The sequence below is a fragment of the Limulus polyphemus genome, unplaced genomic scaffold, assembly GCF_000517525.1.
Source record: "Limulus polyphemus unplaced genomic scaffold, Limulus_polyphemus-2.1.2 Scaffold1930, whole genome shotgun sequence".
Classification (NCBI taxonomy): Eukaryota; Metazoa; Arthropoda; class Merostomata; order Xiphosura; family Limulidae; genus Limulus; species Limulus polyphemus.
Window position 1 is genome coordinate 202,213 of NW_013667540.1, and position 16,184 is coordinate 218,396.

General features: G+C 29.4%; 1 protein-coding gene across 1 annotated transcript in view; it reads left to right on the forward strand.

The window, feature by feature from the left end:
* LOC106465393 (protogenin-like) overlaps window positions 1-15,862 on the forward strand; it is a 178,450-nt gene extending 162,588 nt beyond the window's left edge. The window contains exons 20-22 of the mRNA XM_022393285.1: window positions 1,801-2,002; window positions 4,475-4,609; window positions 5,421-15,862. Of these exons, the coding sequence (XP_022248993.1) occupies window positions 1,801-2,002; window positions 4,475-4,609; window positions 5,421-5,690 (607 nt within the window). The 3' untranslated portion in view covers window positions 5,691-15,862. The remainder of the gene's footprint in view (window positions 1-1,800; window positions 2,003-4,474; window positions 4,610-5,420) is intronic.
* The last annotated feature ends 322 nt before the right edge of the window (window positions 15,863-16,184 follow it).

Genomic DNA, 16,184 nt, shown 5'->3' on the forward strand with positions numbered 1-16,184 from the left:
TTAATATTTACATAGCTTTGTAATAAATAATTCTCTGTTGATATTTTTAAAGTTTTCTCCCCATGTATAAACTCTTTGAACTGGTTTTAACCATTGAATCAGAATTAGCTCTATGTTACCGGCTTTTGTTGTAAAGCTCTTTACAAATTATTAATATTTAAAGCAAACAGTTTCATTATTATAAATGCAAAATTAATCTGCTGTACCGTACATCAGAATTGAGAGCAAGAAAAAAGATGATTGGGTAAGTACCTTATTTCTTGTTTTACATATTTATTCTTTACTTATCATTATAAAAATAATTAAAATCTAAAAATACAGATCTTTTTAAGTTATTTAAGACTAGATTAGGTAAAATATGTAATAATAATAATGTAATTGAAATGGTTTATGAGGTACGCATGCTAGAAGCTTGTGGGTAATGTAATTCAATAGTGTAGTGTGAGCTGCACATTCATCGAGTGATTTATAACTTGTAATGGTGCGGATAGTAGTTAGACATGGTTCAAAAAGCAATAAAAAGGGCAATAAAACAATAAAATTTATTTATAAATAGATGTATACTGTTACGAAATGAGGATAAACAAATGTAGTTTCATGTTACAATTTGAAGTCATTTTAGAAAAAAAAATCATTTGAAATGAATTTAGGAGGTTTTAGGGATTACCCAAAGTAAATTTGAGAATTTTGAGATGAGGAAAAGTACTTTTAATTTTAACATGAAAATTATTTTGCACATGGACTATTCAAAACAAATACTCAATCTATTCGTGGACAAATTTTTTATTTTATTTTATTAAAAATACTTCACTAAAAAATAATATTTTTTGTATGTGAAAGACTTGTAATATCAACTGAAAGACTGCCAAATTTCATGAGATATATGCACTATATTGAGAGTTAGAAGTATTAAATCTATATAAAGACTTTACACAAATAGAAAAAGGTTACGTGGTCGGTCAGATTGACTGAGCCTGTATTGAGAGTTAACAGATACATAGATGAGAATTGCTGTAATTTCAGTTTCTTTGACAATTTTATTCATGAAAATAGCCATTTATTTTGAGGAGTATCTTAAAAATTGTGAACTTTTGTCTGATGAGTCTTTGTCAACTTCAAATCCCTGTTTATTACCTTTTATGAGTACTAGGAAACATGTTCAGGTTCATTATAATGACTTTTTTTTTTAATCAGAGGATTCAGTTTTTTCTGATTAAAGTGTTTGTGGATCTATGCATTGCTCTAGATTGACTTAGGATGTTGTTTTGAATGCTTTGCAATATAAGTTTTTGTACTTCTGTAGAAAAATATTGAGGTCTCTTTTCTCCAATGTTTTCTGTCCATTTGCTCTATATTGTTTGTCTAACTACATGAATATCCCTCCTTAGAAAGGGCTGTGATATATTTCTCTAGGTATAAATTTACCCTTGGTGACATTGTTCTGTAAAAGGTGAAGGAATTCATCAAGAACCATATTAGTGCTAAACATATCAACTTTGGTTCCATGGTTTGTTTCTGCAGCGACACATTAGTGCATGCAAATCATTCTAATAAAGTATGGTTTATCCTCTGTAGAGGGCCAGGATAGGAAAAGAAAAATAACATTTATTTGAAATTCAAGGTTTAAAAAAGTTGAAAACACAAGTTTGCAAACAGTGCTAATGATGTCAACCACAAAATTAGTTTGGTTAATCTAATAGTGCATTGTTGTAACCTTTTAGTTTTTTTATCCAGCAGTTAGATTCAATTTTATAATTGTAAGTATAATGAAGTTTAATATAACTGAAAATATTTTCTTAGGGTTTGTCCAACCCATCCAGTAGTCCCTCCAATGGGAATCCATTATTCTGCATGTTGTAGTGGTCAGCAGGATCCCTGTCACAATGGACAACATATAGGAGGAGCAAAGCCAGCAGACTCTGATTGTGAGGAAATGGATTCGTTAACACCAATAATGATTGATACGTCCAGTTCATCAACTGAAAAACATCTTGATTCAAAGGTATATATATATATATATTTTAACAGAAACATTTTGGGTTTTTTTGTTTGGGTTTTTGCTTTAAACCTAATTTTAATATTTACATAGCTTTGTAATAAATAATTCTCTGTTGATATTTTTAAAGTTTTCTCCCCATGTATAAACTCTTTGAACTGGTTTTAACCATTGAATCAGAATTAGCTCTATGTTACCGGCTTTTGTTGTAAAGCTCTTTACAAATTATTAATATTTAAAGCAAACAGTTTCATTATTATAAATGCAAAATTAATTAACAAAAGAATCATAATTTAAAATTTTTTTCTTGGTCAACAGTTAACATGAAATATCACCTGTTGTATTATTACCTTGGCACTGATGTAAATTTATTTTTATTGCTCAGGCTATAAATTAAAGCTTATAACAAAGAACTACTTAGTATTCTAAAAGGAGATTCCATTACTGAATAGTTCAGAAGAATTTAACATAGTCATAAATTCATATTTACTTTTTTACTGACAAGAAATTAAACATCATTACACTTATTTCTGTGCTGAGTGGAGTCCATATTAAGGTCTTGTGTCAGTTTTTGTTTCTTGTCTCATTTTGTTTGCCTGTTAAATATTGAAACCCTCAATTTTTGTGTTTGTGATCTTTGTGTACCTAGAATTCAACTCAGTTTTGCAGTTTTATGATAGGATTCTATATTTACTTTTCCAGAATTTAAAATAGCAATTTTGCTTTGTTTTGTGAAAAACATATTTCTAGTTAGATAACAAGAAGAACAAGTAAATATGAAAATTAAGTGGTAGAGCTGCTTAAACTCTCTATGTTGAATAGAAGCCTGAATACACCTTCACATTTGTTAATCAAAATACATTAAGATTCTGGACTTGAAAGTTTTAATTTTATTATTAAGAAAATTTATATGTATTTAACATAATTTTAACAAAATTTTCATTTATAGATTATTTTTTAAAAACATTTAAAAATGAAATTTACGGATAAAAAAAAAAAACTTCAGTCCTTAAAATTTCAAATCATTTTGTCAAATATCAATCATTCATTCAGTTGCTGTTTTGTATAAGTAAATATTTATTTTTATCCAGCCAAATCCATGAGGCATTGTTGAACAGCTGAGTCTAGCCTCATCACCAGAAGCATGCACTAAAACACTATTATCATAATGAAGAAATAACTTCTAAGATATCTGATCAATAAATAAAATTAAAAAATTGCATAACTTGTCCCCTCCCCCCAATCAAAATTCTTAATTATCTTTCCTTAAAACTTAAGCAATTGAAATCTAATACGAACTTTTAGTACAGTTTGTCATTTTAATCAGTTTGTTTGATTAGATGTGTTTTCTTTGAAATTTGGCTTCTTTTTTTTTTTTTTTGGTATACAGCTAAGAATCAAGCATTTTAAATATTCTTAACACCTTATCTCAGATGTCCTCAAATTGTAACCTATCAGGAGGTAGGTTGTGGAGGAATTTTAGGGGATTATTAAATGCTAAGCTGGATAACTTTAAAATAATGTATATGTGTATAACTGTGTTATCCTGACAACAAACATGCTCAATTTACCTTTTATTGTTCAAATCCATGAAATGGTGTTCCACCTAATAATCATGTTCAATCAGTTTCTCTAGAACATCAACCAACCTATAGCCATCCTTAGTTCAACTCCTCTTCACAAGCTAGCCAATTGCCTCAAAGTTGACATGATAATTGTTTGACCAGTTTAGGCTTCTGATATGCTCATTTTACAGTATTTTCACGAAGTAATGTATTGCTCTAGGTGTAGGAAATAAAATCTATCAGCATCACTAAATTAGATTTTTTAAAACCACAAGCCTTCATTATCATTCTTAGAAATGAGTCTCCGTTGTTTCAGAAAAAAAATAAACAATGAAAAAAAAGATCAATATACCTTGACTTGAAGAAGTAAAAGAACATTACTGAGATTCAGTGCTGTTGTTAGCATCGAAACATACATAACAGTGTGAAGTAAAGAAAAAATGACATAACAAGGAAATAAAATTTAACATATTAGTTACGTAGTGATCCTTAAAAATTGAACAAATTAATACATGAAAACAATTATTGTAAAAGTGTCTGATTGTTAAGTGCAGCAGGTTAAAAGGACAGTTTATAAATTGTTTTAAGTTAAGATGATTATATTTGATCATTTAAAAATACCACAGTAAGGGTCTAGTAGGCTGCTGGAGGCTAGATGATGGTTTGATTTTTAACACTTGTTCACAAAACAGTTGACTTTAATTCCTTTATGCTTATTGTTTCCTTTATTTCTTATCAGTTGTAACATACCTCTTTATTTAGAGTATGGATGGTGTTGAATTTAAATTCCTAATACATTGTTTGTTGCAAATATTACTAAAGTTACTGTTGAAAAGCCTCTTAAATGTGTAATTTTAATTGAAAATTTCCATGTGTAGCATTAATGCTGAAGCTGTATATTTTCATCTTCTAGGGTGGATATCCGCAAGGTATGTGCAATGGGTGTGTTAATGGCTATACTCACCCTCTGTTGAAAGGTGAATCAACAGAAGAAAGAAACAATGGAAAATTGCCAAAAGGGGAGGCAGGTGATTCTGAAAGATCTCCAGTAAGATTCTGATAACTTTAATGATAACATCCTGTTGTATTAGTTATTTTTCAATGTTGAGATTGCAGATGTGAACTCTTGATGTCATGTGAAATAGAAGCTTCATTAGTAAAGAGCTGTGCTGTCTACTGATTAATATTCATGTACTTTAAACATATGGCTACTATATGAAAAAATCTTACTCTATATAATACACATTTTAATTTTTTCCATGCAGAATGCCATAATATCTGAACACATACCAAAATTAGCAAGCCTAATAGCACAAAAACTATTAAATAATTGAAAAATAAATTAATATTCCAAAATGATAGAAACCATTACAATTTAATATTTAAATTTGTTTCTTTATTTTGCATCTTTATTACGTATATTTATATTGTATTGTGAACACTTGATTTATCCTATATATTGATATAACAGAAGTTCCTAAATATTTTAATGTCATTTATGTAACTATTACATTCTGATTTTTATAATTCTGTATACATGTACTCATTTTATCTTATAACAATTGCGTCACAATATTTTTTATATTTATTGACCATTTGAAAATTAATCTTTCTGACCTCATCTTGACATGAGGAAAGTTTATGAAATCAAGAAATCTCATCCTTCATTTTTTTCATTACATATGGCTACATCATGATATAGATTTTTATAATAGCAACACAATATTTGCATTTTTGAATGTAAAGTAGTTTACATTTTTATTTCAAAAGATTCACTAGTTTCATTTAAATGCCATAAAGTATTACTTGTATTAAACTCCTATTTTTCTAACTTTTTTCTCTAAAATTCTGTTTGTTAGTTTCTGCCAGAAACTATAAAAGTCAATGTGTCTGATACTGAGCAACTAGAAGAGAATAACAGTGATGTAGATATACAACCTGAAGTGCAGGACACGAATGAGCGTGATCCTAGCATTTCTTCACAAAACAACGATACAAGTGAAAACTATGGTTCTTTAAAGAAATTCGTCAGTGATCAAGTCAAGACCAGTTTATTGGATACGATTCCCTCTTCTTCAACCAATCATCATCAGAACATCAACTCACCTATAGCACTGTGCCATCCATAGTTCAGCACCCTAACTCCTCTCCACAGGCTAGCCAATTGCCTCAAAGTTCAACATGATAATTGTTTGACCAGTTTAGGCTTCTGATATGTTCACTTTACAGCATCAGGCTGTTGTGCACACAAGAGGCAGTACCTGGCCTTAGTTTGGGTTTTAAACGGGTATTTTTTTACATCCAGTTTTATATTTATGTAGGTAAAAATGATGTAAATTGCAGATCATGATTTTCCCAGATATACAGAATTAGAATTGTGGTTTGTTAATATTGGAAATAATTTTTTTTAAAGTAGAATCTGTTAACTAACAGTGTTTTGGGGGGATGGGAGATAAAATAGTTTTTGAATATCACCTCTTTTCTTTTTATATAATATCACTAGCTTTTCAAGTTCGGTTACTTGCACTGAAAATATATTTTTAGGTAGAATAAGTCAACTAAAAAGATGTGTGACAATGTATGCATAAATTTTAGGCTCATATGATATTTTTTTGTTTTTAGTGAGTAATGTATTATATACATGTGGATGAAAGCAAGCCACAAGCAATCATGATTAGGGTAGATTCTCTGAATGAATGAGGTTAGATTGGACTATAAAGTACAAGAGATTTCCATGACCGATAAAGATATTTTCTCTTCAATTCTTAATATTTTCAGATTAAAAATGAATGTCAAGTGAAATAGAATATGGTAAAAGAATTTATTAGATACTTTGTTGTCTTTTTTTGTGGCTGATGTAGTATAGTTAAAGGGTTTATTTACACTGTGTTATGCAGAAAAAAATTTCTATTTCATGATAATACATTTTTTATAACAGTATGGCCGATTTTTTTCCGTACATTGACATACTTTTTATTCCTTATTACCTAGCTTTTGTAAAATAATTAGATGTACACTTTTAGCACTAGCAGGCTGTAAAGTTATTTAGTATTATACTATTTACACACACACACACACACATATATATATATAATGTCATTTATTTTTACAGCTATTTTAAACAAAGCATACCATTAAGATAAATAGTACTGCAAAATTCAACGCATAAAATTTCCAGCAAATTTAAGTTAAGCTAAGAAAGAAATTTTAGGATCCAAAATGTGTGTTAATTACACTTTTTGTATTTTTCAATTTTTGTACTTTAAATTTGTACAGTAAAGAATGTTTTAATTACCCTTTCCTAGTTTATGAAATATTTTGCTCATTATAGAAAATAAGGCTCTGCAAAGATTCGGTGTGTAGGAAGAAAGGCTAACCTACTTTAATCACATCATGTATCTTTTATGAACTGAAAAACAGCTAATAATCTGATAGGCCCAGGTGATCCACAAATGGTTAGAAAATTCTTAGTAAATGTAGCTTTTATTTTTGTCAAGAGTTAATTTCAGGGAAGATGATATTTCTTTTTGAAGTCCTTTCATACTGTTAAAATTTATTAAGATTTAATGTATTTTCTTCTGTGGAACATCTTATCTCGTTTATCTTTCTTTTTGTTAGCATTTTGTATATTGACATGCACACACACACAAAAAAAAAAAAAAAGAAGCCAGAGTTTGCAGTCAAAATTGTATACAAGTTATTTAGATCTTTAAACAATTCTTGGGCTCTTATTAAATGAAATGAATTTTGTGGTGTGTAATGCAGGAGTATTTAGAGGTATAAGTTTGCTTCTTTGTGTCTGGACTTTATATGGACTTGACAGTTTCAGTATGTGTATGTTTGGTTGATTATATCTTAAGTAAAATACCTATTCTGGCAGTATACTCACTCCTGGGTCTGAACCAGGAAATAAAGCTTTCAACTCCCATCTCTATGGAGCCTACAAGACTGAAAGTCTCTTCCATAATTTTAATTTTCTGTTAAATATTTTTGTATCTTTATAAACACATACCAGGTAAATTTACACAACTCTGGAAATTTTAACATGACTTCCAGTAGAACTTAGTGAATTTGGCTGGTCTGTAAATCTGAGCTTTTTCTCCATCTATATTCTATAACCCTTTGATTGCTGAATACACTGACTTATGCATTTTTTTTTTACTCTAACCTAAGTAAAATAATAAAGGGATGTCTAATTGAAAATATTAAGTTAGTACTGTAAATAATGTATAAGCCCTAAGTTTAAAAAATATCTTATTTCATAATTTGGTATTATAAAATTTCACTTTGTAAGAATGTGAAATCAACAACAAAACTTGCCTCTTGGAACACATCTTTTGAATATCACATAAGTGAACAATTCAAATCCACATAGTGATTTTTTCACTCTTTATATTGTACAAAATTGATTTTAATGTCTCTTGGCAGTACCTCATAACAATAAATTATATTGGAGCTTTCCTTAAACTTTACTTTTGTTACTTTCAAACTCTTCTGTTCCTACAAATTCAATGATAATTATGATCATAGCACTGGTGATGTAATACAGAAGTTTAATGTTTTCAGAAAAAGCAAAATTGAGTGTGAGGAGAAGTGGAAAAATTGGTATTAAAAGGAGGAGTATTATTTCTGCACAAATCTAGAGGAAAACAAAATTGTGAATAATGTATAGCAAAGACAAGATGTCATTTATACAATATTATTCATGCTTTGCTAGGTCTTTCTCCATTGAATTTAAAAGCATGTAAAATAAACATGCAATAAACATAAAAATAAGCATGTTTTAAAGAAGAAACTGGAACCATGAAATACATGACAATTAAGTGAGTTAGTAATGATCAAATTCAAACAAAATGTTCAAAATATCGATATTTTTAAGACCATTTATCACTGTGTTCTTTGTAACTAAATTGGTAGATGTAATGGAAACTTTTTTGCTACCATACTTTATTATTCTCACTTCATGCAAGCCACTTAGAAAAAAAAAACAAGTTATTTTTTTTCATTGATTTTTTTTTCTTTTCATCTATCTGCTTCAAATTTATATTAGCATCTCATAATTTGTCCTCCTTAACTTAATTTTTGTTTTCTGTCGTTTCTTTTTTTTTGGTTATGTTAATTATAATTTTTTGACAGATAACTGAAAATGCTCCAAGCAGCTATAATACAGAATTGTAGTTTGCTGAAATGTTAACAGAATTTTTCAAGACACTTAAACAATTTAGTTAGCATTTCTAATTTATCTTTTATACTTTGATTTTATAGCTTGAAACTTGCAGAACTTTAAATTTGGCAGCTATAATTGTGTAGGTAAATCCATCGTCCTTGCTTTACAGCTGTAACACTAGAGAGTATTTATTAAAGCTCCAATTATGCTTATAATTAAAAATCATTTATTTCCAAATAATGATTTTAATTCTGAATACACCCTGAAAGAAAACTGAATGAAATATATAAAACTACCAGGATGCTTTTAAACTATAGATTACGAATAATTATAGGATATAAATTTAAACTTATTATCAGACGTGTGTAGTATGTTATAATGGACAAGAAATGATACCACATAATGCTCTTTTTTTAATTTAAACTGGTTTGTAATTGTGGTTATAAATTAATAGGTTTAGTTGAAGTTTGAGTATATGCATTTCGTTTAGCATTCATTGTAGTAATTAATATATATATATGTATATATATATAATCAATTTTAAACTTAAAGAAAATAAAAAAATATTTTTCAATATACCTATTGCATTTTGAAATATAACCCTTTCTATAATTGAGATTAAAGGCTGGAGATGGAAGTCCAATAATATATATCTTGGTTGTTTTACATGAGTCGTATGTGACAACAGACCATGTACAGGATAGTGCACAAATAACTGCTGCATGAAAACCTTTATTCACTAAGAAACATAGACATTTTCCTACATAGTAAGAGATTCATTAGTTCTTAATTTTCGTTTTGAAATTATCCACAAGTAAACATTTAATGATGGAAGGAAAAAAATGTATCTCTTAAAAAATTTTAACAACTTAAAAGTCAACCTTTAAATCATCAGTTTCAGAAAGAAGTTTGTGTTCCAGCAATAACGATTGCAATGTATTTGAAATTTGACATACACACAGATAAGCTGATAAGCATTAGTTTCTATTGATGCTGCTTTACTTATCATAATTTCAGTAACTTAAATCTTTCTGACTTTTTTTTCTTTCTCCTACTTAAGTTTTTGTTTTAATGTCATAAAATCTGTAATGTATTTTGCAATTTAAGACTGAGTTATCAGCTCAGTTACTATAATAGTTGACAAATTGTGTTTACTACCTCATGTACATCAATGTGGTCCTCTGTTTTTCCCAAGAGTTTGGTGCATTTATTACTCATACATGCTATTTTGATGATTTGGGAAGGATTTTTAGGTAGCAGTATTTTGATAGTAAGTTTCCTAAGTAAGAGCTTTTAAAAATTTATATTTTCTCTGTTCATACTAATTATAGTAGTATAAATATATATACATTTACATGGTTTTTAGGTGAGATAGTTCATATTGGTTAGTTTATGTACAACCAAAAGTTTAATATTATCACTTGAATACCGTGTACCATTAATAATTGTGGAGATTGATGTTAAGAAAATGAGCAACATCCATTTTTGTTGGTATATATTCAGGTTTTGTGTCTTCATTTACTATTTAGACTTTTCCACATGGAATAATTTCTACAGACACCTGTTCTCTCCCACCCCCTCCCCTGCTGTCATTGATATGTTGCCTAAAACACTGATTATATACAAAATGCATAACCAGAAAAAAATGCTGCAGTAGTTAGCATAGAGAGTGTCTAGAAATTATGTTAACAAAATTGTTTGTGAGTCTGTGTACAATTGTTAATGCAATTTCTGAACACCTGGATATATTCAACATGATAACACTGGCATTTATAATAAAGTAATTGAAGAGAAAGAAGTGGTTATTTTGTTGAAAAAATAAAAGATTTTAAACCATTGTAAATCTCCAGTAACATAAAGCAACCAGCACAGTTTAAGACACCTTTTTTTTTATTTAGTACCTGACCTAAAAGTATCTGCCTGAGATAGTTTCCATGCTAGTTATTTTGCATAATAAGCTGTGGTCTTAAATGTGATGTTATTAGATTAAAATAATTACTGATAATAATCAACAGTTCTTTTTATTTTTAAAATTATTGTTTAATATACATAACAATGTTTATTATTTGAACCTACTTACACTTGGTTGTAATTTACTTCCCGCCTTATAATTCAGGAAATATTGCATAGTAAAACATTAGATAGGGTTACAAAGCGTAACAAAATTTAGAAATTATTTGATAACCACAAAATGAATAGATTCGGTATCACACTGCAAGATCTAAATGTCATCAGGCTGGAAGTTTCTACTGTTTCTTTATTTTGATGAATTTTGTTTTTTCTTTGTTTATCTCTTCAGAATGTAAGGTGTTTTAAAAACAGTAGCAGATACAGCAACTAACTATTTCTTGAATGTAATCGTGAACAGTTTCTACAATGTTATCATCCATTTTGGAGATCGTTATAAATGATTTTCGCGTTTACTTCACAAATGTGCTTCAACCTTCACTGGAGTAAACATTATATTTACTTTGTATTTTAATATATTAGCCTCCAATTGTTTAGTACCCAAATACCTCAATGAAGTCAATGTTTTGTCGAAGCCGTCATGTGACGATGTTGAAAAAAATGTAGTTATTCATGATTCCCCAACGTATTTCGCTCAACTTACCAGAGCATTTGATCAACTATTTGTATATTAATATAATGCTGTTAGTGGATGAACCCATATTCAGTGATTATAGAAGCATAATAACTATAGATCTTGGTCTTTAATTTCTGGAAACATTTGAAGTATACAAATAAAATAGGCTGTTAAATGTTAAAGATATTGAAACATACAGTTTCTGGAGGTAAAATAATTTCGATATTTGTTCAGCGAGATAAATGTTGTAGGGCTAGTAAGCTTGTGAATTTGCATACACCAAATGCTGTAACTACTTAGCGATGAATTTTGAATATAAACTGAATGTAGAAACAGTACCTCATAATCTGTTTGGTGTGTATATTCGAATTGTAATTTTATTTCTTTTCATGTAGTTAGATCTATAAAAACTGGAAAGTTGCCGAATATCATATGTACGCATGCAGCTATTCATATGTTGTTTTTTTTATATATATATATATATAAATGTGATTTTAGTTGCTGATTTTAAAGGAGGGACGGGACATATATTAACTTTTTGTAGTACCCGAAAATATATAAAATTGTTCTGCGTGTCTTTAATGAATGATTTGTGATTGTATAAAATAAAAAAAAAGAGTTCGAATTGGACTAAAAAAGGGTTTCAAAAACTAATTTTAGATTCAAATTTCTAGATCTGTCATGTTTAACGTTGTTTTTGTCAGTGAAGTGATGTAATAATTATTGTTGTTGTTGTTTTTTTCATGTGTAACATTTTGCTTTTGAAGTTGTTTAATTGAAACGCGAGCTCTCCAATAGTAAAATAGTTTTAGAAACAAAGCATTTGTTTGAATTGATGTGTTTGGTTAGTGTCTGCGTATTACTTACTTGTAACAGTGTGTAAAAGCATTGTAAATTTTTTAAGAACTATCCTGTTTGCGTCCACGATTAATTTCAAACTGTGTCGTGTGTGTAACCAGTCGTGACATCACAGTATATTTTATTAATTATTCCGGTGGATTATAGAACTTGTGTTAAGTTTTCAGCTGCTATTACTGTATTAGACTCTGATGTTATATATGAAACCAGGTTTCGAACTGTTTTGATAAATTACAGCAATTTTTGTTATTGGAATTGGAAAATACATACAATACGTAAATAGTTGGGTTTTTGTGTTATTGTGTCGTGATACCAAATAAAAAGTTTATATTTTGAATTAGAAAAGATAGGTTTGACCCCCCCCCCTCCTCCTTTGGTATTTTTATACTCTGGCGTTTAGTTATGTAGACAAACATGTTATGGTGCAGCATCAATGAAGCCTTCCTCGCTGAAATGAAGAAGTAATATGAGCATAAATTAAGCACTGAGCGTTTTCATATGATGGATAACCATTTTAGTTACCCGTTTACTGCTGTCATTCTGATACCGTTCCGGTAGTGTTAGCAAGCGTGTTCTCACAGATTAACAGCTTAGAGTGGCAACGTTGTAGCTAACGTAACACATCACAAGTTCGCTCAATTTTGCTGGATATCAGTATGTACACGTATATCTAATCTGTACAAACACACATTTCAATTGATCGAGTTATAATATCATGCTAGCAATCGACAGTCTTCATGTAAACCAACTCAGAAAAGCAGTAGTACTGGACTAATATGTTAATTGGCAATGGAAACGAAATACATGGCAGCGTTTACGCCTCAACGAAAGTTTATTCAGTGCAAACAACACGACATTCAAATTTCACTAAATCACTTTTGTTTCTACTCATTTTACATTTTATTTAACCAATGTGCTATTTATTTATTTTATCGGTGTGAGCTGCTTTAAAGTGTAGTCATAAGACAACTTGTAATACCAGCTTCAAAAGCTAACTTACCGCACTTGTAGGGCCTATAGAACAGTGTGTTTATTGTTTGTGTTACATACACTATTTTTATATTTTCTAAGCAGTGAAATCTGTTTTGTACAAACGTAAATCGTAATACCTCTCACGTGGGTTTCGTTCCATTGATTCAAACCAATTTGTTTACGTCATAATATTGCGGCGTGCAAATATGTCATGCCGAACAGGTTGTCACATTCTCCGAAATATAACGTGGGTTGCCTTATTGCGTTTGTAAATACAACAGCTTGCCATGTGTATATGGTTATGTTCCCATATTTTTTGTTTTGTTCATGTATTTGTTTTACAGATAGTGTGTGAGAAGCTGAAGCACTCTACTCATACGTAGGGTTGACGAAAGTTTTGTTTTATTTACCTATTCGGACTGTTTCCCTCCACAAGTGTACAAATAGGATCCCTGTTCCTAACTTTCAATTTCATCAGTCATCTTTGAAGATAACGTTTTTTAAAATGTTTATTGTTATGATTTTTTCATACATCAGTCTCCAGTGTCATGAGATTTCCATGCATCATTTGGACCATTCCCCGGTAAAATTACAATTGTTTAATAATCTAGGTCTTTTTAACCAAATCTTGGTAGAGTGAATATACTCAGTTCTTTATTGAGGAACTTTAAGTATGTTGTAACCACATTTTTAATGATATATATATATATATATATATATACATAAGAACGTATATATGTGCTGATGTATTTGACTCTGCAAGTGCTTTTAAAATGTCAAACTGGTCTTAGGTTGTAAAACTGGATTCAGTAACTGTTGATTATACGTATGCTCTATAGATATGTTGGGATTCAGTACGTTACACTTTATTTTGTATTCGAGGAAATCATATAGTTATTTTTCTACTTTTCATTAAATAATATACCGGCATTTTCATGGAACCAAATATAGAAGCCTGTAATCGTCACTATACTACAAGTTGTCATATGAATGTATTAGTTCTTTATATCTTACAGATAGATTTGCAGTTGTACCACTGTTCGATAAAATAATAAAAAGTTAATGATTATTTTTGTGTATAAATTTGGATTTTTTTTATTATTGTCAACACTTTAGAACGTTCAAATAACCATAAATATATTTTTAAAAATCACGAAATAAAGATCAGAGTTGAGAAGAAAATGTCTGACCTATGTTGTACATTAATGACTTAAGTATTGGTGATTTTGAATACTTTACCACACAAGTTTTGTTTTTTTGGATATTCGCACATAGCTACTCGAGGAGTATCTGTGTTAGCCGTCCCTGGTTTTGACAGACTAGAGGGAAGACAGCTAGTCAATATTACGCACGACCCCAAAGTTTGAAGCGCGATATTTTTTTGTTTGTTTACGGTAACGAGGTGTGAACGTTGGTCCCTCATGTCCAAAGTATTCTAATTAAGAAGTTAGAACACATAATCAAATACAAAAATTGTAATAGTTTTCAAACGAGATCATGTGTGCTAACTTCTTAATCAGAATTTATATTCCACTCATGGACCCCGATTTACTGAAGGTTCACAGTATGGTCGAGTAACCACTGGTCATGCTTGGCCTTTTACACGTACGAAATCAATGTATAATCCAACATATATATATTTATGTAACTATATTTTTTAATAAATCAAGCATAAAATTATTTGCACCTTTAAACTTAAGTCTTTTTCACAGCCCTCGAATACAGAAAACAGACATTGGCTACCTATAGAAACAATCACATTTTTTGATATTCACTGAATAATATTCTGTTGATATCTGTATGAAACAGTCAAGTTTCTTCTGTCCAATATCTATTTGTAAGAAACATTTCTCGTGCTTAATGGCTATTTGTAGGAAACGGTTATATATTTTTTTATGTCCAATATGTATCTGTAAGATTAATTTATTAAGTTCAATGAATATCTGTAATAAACAGACATTTCTGACGTAAGAGATGATTACATGTTTAAAATTTGTTTTATTGTAGTTTTGTTATAATAAATATTTATATATTGGTTTCTTTATACTGTCAAATTTTGATTCCGTATATGCTCGCCCTTTCAGCCGTGAAGGTGTTATTACGTGACTGTCAATCCCACCATTCGAATATAGTAGCCCAAGAATTCACTAGCAGCCTTTTCTCTAAACTACAATTTATACATTAGGGATGTCTAACGCAGATATCCCTGCACGAATTTCAGTGAACAAACAAAAGCGTTTGTGATATTTTATTCGGAATGTGTACTATAGGTAAGTTTCATTCTATAAGTATATGAATAAAAAATTATTCACAGAATATTTGAATTTATTTTCGGGTTTTAGAACCATTATAAAATACTGTTGACCTTAACTCTGTGTGCTTGACACATAAAATAATATTTTAAATGTAATTTAATTTTATATAGTGATACTTGTGGAAAATGATTTCGTTTTTTTGTCAGAAAATTATTTGCAATTTAAAAATTAAAAATATTTTCGTGTCAGGTGAAAGAGGCGCTTCTTATTATGTGTTAGGTGAGTAAAATTGATGAGCGAACAAAAAATAACTGATCGCTCATACTTAGTGAACTATTTACCGAATAATGCATTAAAGTGTTCCCCAAAGTGGGAGTCGCGGCGCCTCTGGGGGCCGTTATGTTTTTTCTATGTTTTATTTTATTTCGACTGTATATTAATTTGTAAATAAAATGGTTAATACTACATTTTTGTTATCATTTATTATCACTCTTAATACGTAAATTGCTTCATGTTTTAAAAAGAAAATAAGATAACATTAGATAAAATTAAAATTGTATTTAATTGCTCATCAGTCTACAAATTTAATCCAAACACAATAAATTGCTGATGGTCTAGTTATTAATACATATAAATTAATAAGAAAAGGCCACATTAAATTACAAACATACAATTTAATAGAAAAAGTACTTCATAGGTACCATTAAAGTTCGTTAGTAATTATTTTTTGAAATTGATAAATCATATTTTAAGGCATTTTTATAGGTTGTAGGGCCTCAAACTTTTT